This window comes from Alosa sapidissima, chromosome 16, assembly GCF_018492685.1.
Source record: "Alosa sapidissima isolate fAloSap1 chromosome 16, fAloSap1.pri, whole genome shotgun sequence".
Classification (NCBI taxonomy): domain Eukaryota; kingdom Metazoa; phylum Chordata; class Actinopteri; order Clupeiformes; family Clupeidae; genus Alosa; species Alosa sapidissima.
This window is the reverse complement of record NC_055972.1, coordinates 1020159-1032596: the sequence shown is the minus strand read 5'-3', so window position 1 is coordinate 1032596 and position 12438 is coordinate 1020159. Positions and strand designations below refer to the sequence as shown.

The following is a 12438-nucleotide window of genomic DNA, read 5'->3' as shown; positions in this document are numbered from 1 at the left end:
ACAGTAAAAGAGAGACCGAGAACCTCCTACCTCCTCGGACTTTTTGATTGGTCTTGAAATATCGCGAGATTTTAGATGGTTGGTGATTCCCTTGACTCAAGTGTGTCGGTGACGTCGGTGATCCATGGTCTGAGGGCTTATTGCTGCTGCACAGTGTTCAGTCTGTCTGTCCATAACGAAATGGCGTTACTCTACAAATCAGCTGCAACACTCCTGAGGTCGTCAAAGTTGGCGCCTTTGACAGCAGCAATAACGCGACAGTATTCAGGTAAACACGCGGCTATTTTGAAGCAAACAGCAAGTATTTTGCTTGTGTCTGCGTCAATGTCATGTTAGCTTCACAATGAACTTCAAGCTAAGTTGCAGCGCTAACATATATGCACAATGCTACTTAACTGACTTGCTGGCTTGATTTGGTTACTGTTGTAACTGTTATAGGTAACCTACCACGACATCCTTTAGTTTGATGTCTGAAATGTGTCATGTCGCACAGAAGTCCGAGTGTTATGTCACTTGTTATCCATAGACAGCTAGCTAGCCAGCTGTTGCAAACATGCATGCAACCAGCAACGTTGGCAGCTGTTAATCCTTGCCCTGTTAACCCTGCTGTTAACTCCTGTTCTAGTGAAGGTAGACCGTGTTATTGTAGTTTTGAGCATTAGGTAGACCACGTTATTGTAGATTTGAGCATTGCTATAACGTCTGCTCTAGTGAAGGTAGAACTTCTGTTATTGTAGATTCAGTGTTTCCCAGAGAATTTAATTCCATTTGTGGTGGTTGGTTTGCAGAATTAACTTGAATGCAGCAGTTTTTAACAAATTAGCACAGGGTGTTTATGATGCTAACCAGATTTAAGCACAATTTTAGTACAACCTGGAAAATCATTGTGTGGTGGTCAATGTTGAGATTGTGGTGGGCCGCCACAAATAAGTCAATGTATGGGAAACACTGAGATTTGAGCATTGCTGTTAACCCCTGCTCTAGTGAGGGTAGACCACGTTATTGTAGTTTTGAGCATTAGGTAGACCACGTTATTGTAGTTTTGAGCATTAGGTAGACCACTATATTGTAGATTTGAGCATTAGGTAGACCACGTTATTGTAGATTTGAGCATTAGGTAGACCACTTTATTGTAGATTTGAGCATTAGGTAGACCACTTTATTGTAGTTTTGAGCTTTACTGTTACTGTTGAAGCAGTGCATCAACGTGTTTGTCAATGTTACCTTGGGGCTCACTTTTGACATAGTAAATAGATAACTGCGATAAGTCTAAGCTTACTTTGGATGCACTGAGACTGGGATGGAAAGGGTGGGTAATAAACATGAAGGTATTAATTTACAGGTACACCAAGGGGTGTAGTGACACAATGGATCCATGGACCAATTGCAGACTCTAATGTAACATTATATATTTCATGCCATAATTATACAAATTCTGGCTGGAATTCTCCAGAACTCTGTTTATCATTGGGTAGCTGAAGCCGGCAGGGTCTTCTCTTTGCAACGTCCATGGGTGGACGAGTGAGTGATTCTGGCTTTGCCTTAATGTCCTAATGAGAGGTGATTCTGCTGAACTCTATTGCTTTGTCTTAATGTCCTAACAGACAGCCTTATAACTTTGTCATGGAAGGAGATTGAAGCATAGGGCTCTATTATTAGGGAGTTTACCACTTCCTCTTAGTTTAACTTGATCTGGGTTCGTCACTAAACCAACACCTCCCTGGCAGCACAACTGAATAGTATTTGTGTGTGTATTGTTAGTGAACACACAGTCTGGGTTTGTGAACACGGCCTGGTGTAGAGGAGTTAGTGAACACAGGGCCTGGTGTGGAGGAGTTAGTTAGTGAACACACGGCCTGGTGTGGAGGAGTTAGTTAGTCAACACGGCCTGGTGTGGAGGAGTTAGTAAGTCTAGTGTGCTCCACAGCCGGTTCTGGCCAGTTCCAGTACATCCTGGTGGAGAAGCGTGGGGAGCAGCAGAATGTGGGCTTCATCCAGCTGAACCGGCCCAAGGCCCTGAACGCGCTGTGCGACGGCCTGATGCTGGAGGTGGGGCGGGCGCTCGACACCTTCGAGGCCGACCCCCAGGTGGGCGCCATCGTCATCACAGGAAGCGATCGAGCGTTCGCAGGTGAGACCCCGCTCACCTGTCTCAGCTCCACCTGGAGAGAGGTCACTGAGTGTTTGGCTGCTGTTTTTACACTGTGATTTCCTCATACACTTACCTGTTGGTTTTGGATTGGAATGCTTGTATTGGACTGTAGCCATGACGACTATATCACTCTATTGTATAGAGAGCCGAAGTCCCGCCCCTTCTACTTCCGGTCCATGGGACCTGTCTTTCAAAAAAATATGAACGGGAGTTAATGGAGAGATAACAATTATTTTTTGGTCCAGTTTGAATTGTGCCACGAATTTCACATATGATGTGTGTGAATTTAAAAGATAATTTTTCACGTCAAGAAAGTACTGTTGTTCTATTGACTTCAAAAGTTATGTTGGTTTTGTGCGAATCCGCTCAGTGGACTACATCTCTCGTCTCGAACGATGTACGTCACCAATGTAATGAAACGATAAGATTAGCTGTTATGCTAGTTAATGGTTGCATCTTGCTGCCTGCTATGTCACTTAACAGTATCTAATGTACAGTCTATGGACGAATACAACTTACCTGATGTGTTTAATCCTCTGACTGATGGTATTTTCATCGGCAAGCCCAATTAAGACCTGTTGCTGGTATGCTTGTACAATCTAGTGTGGCTGTGAATGAGCTAACGTCACTAGCACGACTGATGGGTTTGTAGTCGTTGGAATTACGATCTTTCACAATGTTGTAATTCAATAGTTACGAAACAAACTGCAAATGTCTTCACATGAAAAATTGTCTTTAAAATTGACCAACATCATATGGGTAATTTAAGGCACAAGTCAACCGGGACCAGAAAATAATTTCTTTTTCGGCATAGACTGTCGTTCAAAATTTTTTGAAAGATAGGTCCCATGGAGGCAAACGGAAGGGGCGGGACTTCGGCTCTCTATTGGACTGTAGCATGACGACTATATCACTCTATTGTATTGGACTGTAGCCATGACTACTATAACACTCTATTGTATTGGACTGTTTCTATGATGACTATAACACTCTGTTGTTCTCTTGTCTACATTTTTCTTCTTTTCTTATTTTTTTCTGTGTTCCATGCTTTATTGCTTATTTGTTTGTTTGTGTTGTTGACGTAATGTTGTTTATCAGCGGGTGCTGACATTAAGGAGATGCAGAACCGGACGTTCCAGGAGTGCTACGGGGGGAACTTCCTCGCCCACTGGAACAAGGTGTCTCTGGTCAAAAAGCCCGTCATCGCCGCAGTCAACGGATTTGCAGTAAGTGTTGACCACAGAACAGGCCCCACCACTGTGAACTACCTAATTAAAGGTGTACTCTGCAGTAAGTGCTGACCACAGGACAGGCCCCACCACTGTGAACTACCTAATTAAAGGTGTACTCTGCAGTAAGTGCTGACCACAGGACAGGCCCCACCACTGTGAACTACCTAATTAAAGGTGTACTCTGCAGTAAGTGCTGACCACAGGACAGGCCCCACCACTGAACTTCCTAATTAAAGGTTTACTCTGCAGTAAGTGCTGACCACAGGACAGGCCCCACCACTGAACTTCCTAATTAAAGGTGTACTCTGCAGTAAGTGCTGACCACAGGACAGGCCCCACCACTGAACTTCCTAATTAAAGGTGTACTCTGCAGTAAGTGCTGACCACAGTGCTCTGTACTCTGCAGTAAGTGCTGAACACTGAACTTCCTAATTAAAGGTGTACTCTGCAGTAAGTGCTGACCACAGGACAGGCCCCACCACTGAACTTCCTAATTAAAGGTGTACTCTGCATTTTTGATGAAAGGCAGGACCCACCACTGTGAACTTCCTAATTAAAGGTGTACTCTGCAGTAAGTGCTGACCACAGGACAGGCCCCACCACTGTGAACTTCCTAATTAAAGGTGTACTCTGCATTTTTGATGAAAGGCAGGACCCATCACTGTGAACTTCCTAATTAAAGGTGTACTCTGTAGTAAGTGCTGACGACAGGACAGGCCCCACCACTGTGAACTTCCTAATTAAAGGAGTACTCTGCATTTTTGATGAAAGGCTGTTAATATGTGAGCTCAACAGGAAACTAGATTTGGGACACCACTCCTCACAGTGTTCTGGAAGCAACATGTTGATTTGCTATCTGATACTGATATGGAGTGTGTGTGCGTGCGTGCGTGCGTGTGTGTTAACAGCTCGGCGGTGGATGTGAGTTTGCCATGATGTGTGACATCATATACGCCGGGGAGAAGGCTCAGTTCGGCCAGCCAGAGATCCTCCTGGGGACCATCCCAGGTAAGAGGTCAAAGGTCACAGTATCCCAGCTCCTACCGTGGTCTGGGTAAGAGACGCCACTTGGACCAATCTCAAAGGTCAAATGTCCCAGTGCTTCCCAGCATTCCGTGGGAATTTGGACGTCTCTACTGGCCAGGATTTGTGTTCTCAACACAAACATGACGTGCCAAAGATGAAGCATGTAGACAGTGCGGATTATGGAGAAGGAGTCTGCTTTACGCAGGTCTGCTTAACCCTGTGGACCACACACCTACAGGTGCATAAGCTGATTATGGAGAAGGAGTCTGCTTATCCCTGTGGACCACACACCTACAGGTGCATAAGCTGATTATGGAGAAGGAGTCTGCTTTACGCAGGTCTGCTTCACCCTGTGGACCACACACCTACAGGTGCATAAGCTGCTGTGGCCCAGTGGAGAGTCCTACAGGTAGAAGTGTAGACTGTTATGGCCTCTCGGAGACTCACCTGTGTGTCCTCCTCAGGTGCGGGCGGCACTCAGAGGCTGACGCGAGCCGTGGGGAAGTCCCTCGCCATGGAGATGGTGCTGACCGGAGACCGTATCTCCGCCCAGGATGCTAAGCAGGCAGGTAGGCACCAGACCTGATCACACGATCCCAGAGATGCCAAGCAGGCAGGTAGGCACCAGACCTGATCACACGATCCCAGAGATGCCAAGCAGGCAGGTAGTCACCAGACCTGATCACATGATCCCAGAGATGCCAAGCAGGCAGGTAGTCACCAGACCTGATCACACGATCCCAGAGATGCCAAGCAGGCAGGTAGTCACCAGACCTGATCACACGATCCCAGAGATGCCAAGCAGGCAGGTAGGCACCAGACCTGATCACACGATCCCAGAGATCCAAATTCCCGACATCTCAACCACTTCCAGTTTGGGACAACTCGGTGAAAACGAACGTAGTGGACAAATGAAGTTCAAATGACCATGAATATTCGGCCGCTCAGTCGAGTCGCTTCTGTATGAGCAAGATAGTAGTTTGTAAGGACACTCACTCAGTCTAGCTGTCGTCAACTTTACATTGCAATGTTTTTGCTGTTCTGTCTAGCTCAACAGAATAGTTCAATACATTTTCAGTAACTAACTACAACCACATGGTTTTGGTTTCACCTAGTACAACCCTTAGACTATGCTCAGACTGGTGTATTTTTCAGATGTTTTAAAAACGGAAAAAGCGGTCTGCACAACTTCTCTTGTCAGAAGCCAAGTCTGAACGTATCCTTTAGACTGCAGACTGACAGACAGTCGTAGACTGCACTTTATGTCAAGAGGAAACACAAGCATGCTCATACTCAGCTGATCTTAATGCTCATACTCAGCTCAGCTGATTTTAATGCTCATACTCAGCTGATCTTAATGAAGGAAACACAGAGGCTCATACTCAGCTGATCTTAATGAAGGAAACACAGAGGCTCATACTCCGCTGATCTTAATGTAGGAAACATAGACAGGCTCATATTCAGCTGATCTTAATGTAGGAAACACAGACATGCTCATATTCAGCTGATCTTAATGTAGGAAACACAGACATGCTCATACTCAGCTGATCTTAATGTAGGAAACACAGACATGCTCATACTCAGCTGATCTTAATGTAGGAAACACAGACATGCTCATACTCAGCTGATCTTAATGTAGGAAACACAGACAGGCTCATACTCAGCTGATCTTAATGCTCATACTCAGCTGATCTTAATGCTCATACTCAGCTGATCTTAATGAAGGAAACACAGACAGGCTCATACTCAGCTGATCTTAATGCTCATACTCAGCTGATCTTAATGTAAAGATAGAACGTTGGCCTGAACTTAGAGCCAATGTGTGGAGATGGGTCTCGCTGCAGAACACAATGTGTGTGGAGATGGGTCAATGTGTGGAGATGGGTCTCGCTGCAGAACACAATGTGTGGAGATGGGTCAATGTGTGGAGTAAATAGTGAAGTAAATAACTGTAGAACCTGCCTACGAGGCCACGGTGATGATGGTTTCGCTTTGCCTTTCGGTTCAAATAATAGGCGAGTGCAGAATGCATGTAGTCACAAACAGGTTTCAGTAAAGCAAGGTTTAGTGGAATCCCTGTGTTCTATACATGGTCTCGCATGCAAGCAGATTCCTTTAAATGCGCCGCTGACTATCAAAATACTGATGCGCTGTTTTGAAGTTGCGCTGCTTGCTGTTAAAGGGAATGACGGATGTCTCTCTCATTGGTTGAAAGGCTGTTATGCCCAAAACTCACCCATGACTGATTGAGAAACGGAAGAACAACCTTTTTGAACAACACTGCGCTCGACGTTTAATAACAAAACCACCCCGAATGTGAACTGGACACACCCCTAAGCTTTTCGACACTGACCACGCGTTTCAGGTCACACAGACAGAGCCCTTTGTGTTGTACTAGCAGCTAATGTTAGCTACCCAAAACGCCAGAAGTGAACACGTCTTTGTATCACGTATGAAATATGTTGTCTCGTTATATCAACAAAATATGATATGAACGCATGTATTCATGAAGTCTTGTTGTAGAATTTGTTAAAATTGTTTAATGAACTTATTTTAATCCTCGGTTGGCCAGCTGAACCAAATCAGTAGCAACAAGCTAACAACCCCGACCAAGTTCCAGCTCCACCCCCTGGATCTTGTTTAGACTCCGCCCACTGGACCTATATTCAGTTCCTCTCCTTGGCTCTATTTGAATTTGTGATCCACAATGCCCATGTCAGTAGGACTCCATAGATGTCAATAACAATATGAGATTTCACACTAACTTTGCTAATGATGGGTGCGTCAGACTGAGTTACTGCAGGCACAGAGATGAGAAGGGTTTGTATCATCTTATCTAACCCACAAAGATGAGAAGGGTATCTTATCTAATGCACAGAGATTATCTTATCTAACGCACAGAGACGAGAAGGGTATCTTATCTAACGCACAGAGACGAGAAGGTTATCTTATCTAACGCACAGAGACGAGAAGGGTCTGTATCATTTTATCTAACGCACAGAGACGAGAAGGTTATCTTATCTAACGCACAGAGACAAGAAGGTTATCTTATCTAACGCACAGAGATGAGAAGGTTATCTTATCTAACACACAGAGATTATCTTATCTAACGCACAGAGACGAGAAGGGTATCTTATCTAACGCACAGAGACGAGAAGGGTATCTTATCTAACGCACAGATATCTAACGCACAGAGACGAGAAGGTTATCTTATCTAACACACAGAGATTATCTTATCTAACGCACAGAGACGAGAAGGGTATCTTATCTAACGCACAGATATCTAACGCACAGAGACGAGAAGGTTATCTTATCTAACGCACAGAGATTATCTTATCTAACGCACAGAGACGAGAAGGGTATCTTATCTAACGCACAGAGACGAGAAGGGTATCTTATCTAACGCACAGAGATTATCTTATCTAACGCACAGAGATGAGAAGGGTCTGTATCATCTTATCTAACGCTGGGAGAGACCGTGAATAAGTTGAATGTTGGCGTGCGCCTTAACAGGTGGCTATTTCGCCCACAGAGACTTACAGGTTATCAGTTAAAATTCAGGTTCAGTGTGTAAAATAGTTGTTGGAATAGTTACTGAACATCACCATAACCAAATCCAACTCCATAACCTGTCAGCAGATAGCCTTAACTGTCAGCAGATAACCTTAACCAGTTAACACTGTCAGCAGATTAACACTGTCAGCTGATCACCTTAACCAGTTAAGACTGTCAGCAGATCACCTCTACCATAACGTGTAGGTAACACTGTCAGCAGATTGTGTGTTGATAATCTGAGCATCTGCAGATTATTGATGGGCATGATTAATCGACGATCGATAGTTGATCATTAAGAATTTCATTGATCACGTTAATTTGTTGTTGATTAAACTAATGCAGGTTACGTTACATAGTGTGATAAATGAAATCACACTATCCTTATGCATGCTTCCTGCCAGGACTTTTACAGGCTTTTCCCAAATCACAGAAGAAACGTTGACGCAGTGGTATAGTAGCAGATAATCAGTATAGTAGCTTTCTAATGCCTCGTTATTGGACTAAAGGTCGTAGTTGTACTACTGCAGAAGTTTTGTACCATTCAGGGCATTATTAGTGGGGTAATTTACGAGATAAAAGTTGGTTCCATCATGACTGCAGAACGTCATTAGTTTCTGACAGCGCTACTCGACCAAGGGAAAAAAGGTTCTGGGAGGGTGTTTGGTTAGGGGTCATGGTGCAAAGAACCCTAGGGTGAAATTTCTCCGAACCATCGCTTTAACTCAATGAAATAAGAGCTGTTCTTAATATTTTATATTGTTGGTTGGTTTAATACCTTGTTGTCAATGAAAAGTCGTTGTCCTACACCATGAGTCTCCAACACGTCACTCTCAAGCTCAGTCACTTGCCGTCCCCTTCTGAGCTTGCCAGAGGCTGAAGCAGTAGGCCTAGGCTACTAGTACTACATTTAAACACAATGGAACACTCTTTCTCGACTCCATGCCTTGGATAGTTTTGAGTTACATTTTGACAAAACCTGTCAGATCTAAGCATTATTATGTTTTTGGTCAAGTTATTGTTTAACATGATTCTTTTTTATAATTTATTATTTTGGAACAAGCAAGGGTCTCTGTTTAATCTGAACGCCGGACTCGCATTCCGCTGCTTTAGAGCACCACAGCGCTTAATATCTTTATAAGTTTAGCCTAACTGAACGTCCCGTTTAACTGCCACAAGTTATTCTTCTTGTCATAAAGATCTCATCGAGGAAAAACACACTGTATTTTTGTATTTTCATTGCACTTTTAAATTTATAAAAAGTTAAATAAATAATGAATTTTAATATAGGCCTGGAAATATTAATGATTGATGGATAGTCAGCCCTCTTCATTGTGTCTCTGACCAGCACATATTTCCTGGTTGGATGCCATTTGTCGCTCTGTGTTGAGAGTTGCAGTGGGCTGGCCGTCTGTGTAGAGGCAGCTATGATGAGCTCAGAGCTGCACACGTTATTAGTTAAGTGTGCTTGCTGAAAGCAGCACACTTATTGTTCTTCTTAAGTTTTCTTATTCCTGTAAGCCAGATTTTTGGCCAGCTCCTGCTCCAAGACTTTTTGAGATATCCCACCGGTCCAACTCTGGAACGTCCAGCCGGAACCGGTGTAGTGTGGAAATTGAAAATGATGTCACTGAGCCTTGTCATTCTTCCGCCATATTGGATTGAATAGAAAGGTCACAAATTTGGTCCGAACTTCACGAAACTTGACGTACATTTACTAAGTAAAATAGAGATGTTTCAAATAAGATAAGGTTAATCAGAATTCTACGATATGCCCGCTTGACAACGGCAGAGATAGAACTGGCCTTTGGCCATAGCAACCATCCATTTAGAACGACTGGCCTTCACAGCAACCAAAGATCTGAGCTGTGTTGCAATGTGAGGCAAAGTATAGAAAGGTGATGAAACATACAGAGACAGGTCAAGAAATATAGTGCAATGTAGACAGTAGTATACAGTTGATTTACAGACGGTGGTTTAGAGTAATATGAAGTATTCCTTTATTCTGAGATACATCTGAGATAGGCTACATCAATAGGCTCACAAAACAATCCGAAACAGACATACGGTCTTTATAGAGCAAATCCATAAAGATTATTTGTCAAATAAACCAGTAAAACATAATTTGTGGGATGGAATTTATAACATTCACACTCATAGCTCATATTTTTTAAAATAAATCAGTGAAAAAGTATCCTGATAAACAAGCAGCTTTTTAATGTCTTGGTCATATTTCATAATTTCAATTACTCTGTAGGTTACCTGAGTTTTACCAGTTTGAGAGGCGCAAGACGTGACATTATTTATTTTTGCAGCCAATCACTGCTGGCATTTTATTTTATTGATTTGATCTCAGTCATAGTCATAGAAGCTAAATTCGAAGGCAGGCCAAAGGTAAAATCCAACGAACCGCATTCAACCCGCAAGCCAATAGTTGAATAGCCCTCTCCTAGAGCTTTTGAGATATTGCCACTGCTCCAACACTGAAAGCCACTATTACAATGCCTGGATCAAGCCAGGTTCAGCATAGCGTATGCCACTGTCTGCTCACGTTGGTGACCGGACCAGGGCAAGCACACTTTCGCAGTTCCCGTCGGAAATGCAGTCTAGTTGTGTTAATGATCCACAGGACCGTGTTGATAGAGTGATTGGTGCTGCCTGGCCGTGCTCAGAGGAGAGACTCGGGTGGTCCCTGTTGCGGTCAGGGCTGGGTTTTTCCCACACATACCTCCTGTCTGGGCTGTGTCTTCAGTGGCCACTAGAGGGCGCAAGTAGGAGCAGATTGTCCATGAGAGATGCAAAGCAAGGTCAAGTCAATAGTGCAGGAAGCCGCCCCCCCTCCCAGAGACGGGCTCAGGGAAGAGCTTAAAGACTCGCGGAGACTCGCGGGGAATCCTTAAGTCGGCCAATCCCGGCGTTCCTAATGGCTTGTTATGAGGTTGAAAGGTCACTCCAGTTATTTTGCCCTCCACCACCCGTGACCCCCCCCCCCCCCCCCCAGCCAGCCCAGGCGCCAGACCCTCAATCCCCCTGCTCGGCCCCACCCTAAAACAACAAACCAGCCCCTCCTATACCTCCCCCTGTCGCCCATGGAAGTCAGGCCTTATGGAACACCAGTGTGTGTGCGTGTGCGTGTGCGTGCGTGCGTGTGTGCGTGCGTGCGATCTCTGATCTCTTGTGTCTTGTGTGCAGGTCTTGTGAGTAGAGTGTTCCCCGTGGACCAGCTTGTCTCGGAGGCCATCAAGACTGGCGAGAAGATCGCTGGCAACTCCAAGCTGGTGTCCGCCATGGCCAAGGAGGCCGTCAACGCAGGTCAGTGATCAGTTGTGTGTTTGTTTGTTTGTTTGTTTGTGTGTTTGCTCTTCTCTTGCCAGTGGTGTTCCGCAGGGAGAGCGGGAGCTCATGAGTGTGAGTTCAGTTTGTATTCACCTGCTGTGTCTGATCTCCAGCGTTCGAGTTGACGTTGGCCGAAGGGAACCGTCTGGAGAAGAGGTTGTTCCACGCCACCTTCGCCACGGTGAGTAGTCCTGTCGGTCTGGGCTCGGGTCGGAAATGCTGTCTGTAAAATGGAGAATGCTGTCTGTAGTCCTGTCGGTCTGTAAAATGGAGAATGCTGTCTGTAGTCCTGTCTGTCTGTAAAATGGAGAATGCTGTCTGTAGTCCTGTCTGTCTGTAAAATTGAGAATGCTTTCTGTGAGTGTTAGACACTGCTGACCGGCCTTGTCTCCTCTCCGCTGCATGGCAGGAGGACAGAAGAGAGGGGATGACCGCGTTCGTTGAAAAGAGGAAAGCCGACTTCCAAGATAAGTAACCGAAGTCGAGTGGAGACGCTGGACTGTCTTAGGATGGATGGTTTTCCTTCTACAGTTCCTGCTATCGGCTGGAGCCTGCGATGAGAAGTGTGATGCCTTACTGCGGCTTCCTGCCTGACTAACTAACGAGGTGGCCCGACTGGACAAGCTGTCAGAGTCTCCGTAACACACTTTTGCTGGGAAATCGCAGGCGCACGCACACACACACACACACACACACACACACACACACACACACACACACACACACACTTCTGATCACCACTGTTCTCTTTGCCTTCTCTGAATCTATCATGTTTTTAATACATTTTCCCCAGAGATGTTTTTGTCTCAAGATTGTTTGCTGAATAAAAATGTAAGTTGTGTTACTGGAATTGTTTGGACTGATTCCTATCATCTGATTCCTATCATCTCAATCCCTACGTGTCTACGTGTCCTTTGAAGACCAGGACCGACCACACCAAAACCAGAACCACAACAGGACTACAATATGAAATGCCATCGCTTTAATGGGTCAGTCATAAGATATTGCTTTAATGGGTCTGTCATAAGAGAGGCCATTTTGTCTGGAGGTTAAAAAACAATTGCATTTCCAGCTCCTAATCTGTCATCAGTTGAATTTATCATAACCTGCCATTACTATAGATAATGAAGCATAACAAGG

The 12438-nt window shown here is 44.7% G+C and overlaps 1 protein-coding gene across 1 annotated transcript; it reads left to right on the top strand.

Moving 5' to 3' along the window:
- The first annotated feature begins 103 nt into the window (after window positions 1-103).
- Window positions 104-12142, top strand: echs1 (enoyl CoA hydratase, short chain, 1, mitochondrial). Its single transcript, XM_042066336.1, has 8 exons — window positions 104-268; window positions 1928-2131; window positions 3251-3378; window positions 4293-4392; window positions 4875-4979; window positions 11155-11274; window positions 11412-11479; window positions 11708-12142. The coding sequence occupies exons 1-8, from the start codon at window positions 181-183 to the stop codon at window positions 11771-11773; spliced, it is 879 nt and encodes a 292-aa protein (XP_041922270.1). The 5' UTR covers window positions 104-180; the 3' UTR covers window positions 11774-12142.
- Window positions 12143-12438: the final 296 nt, after the last annotated feature.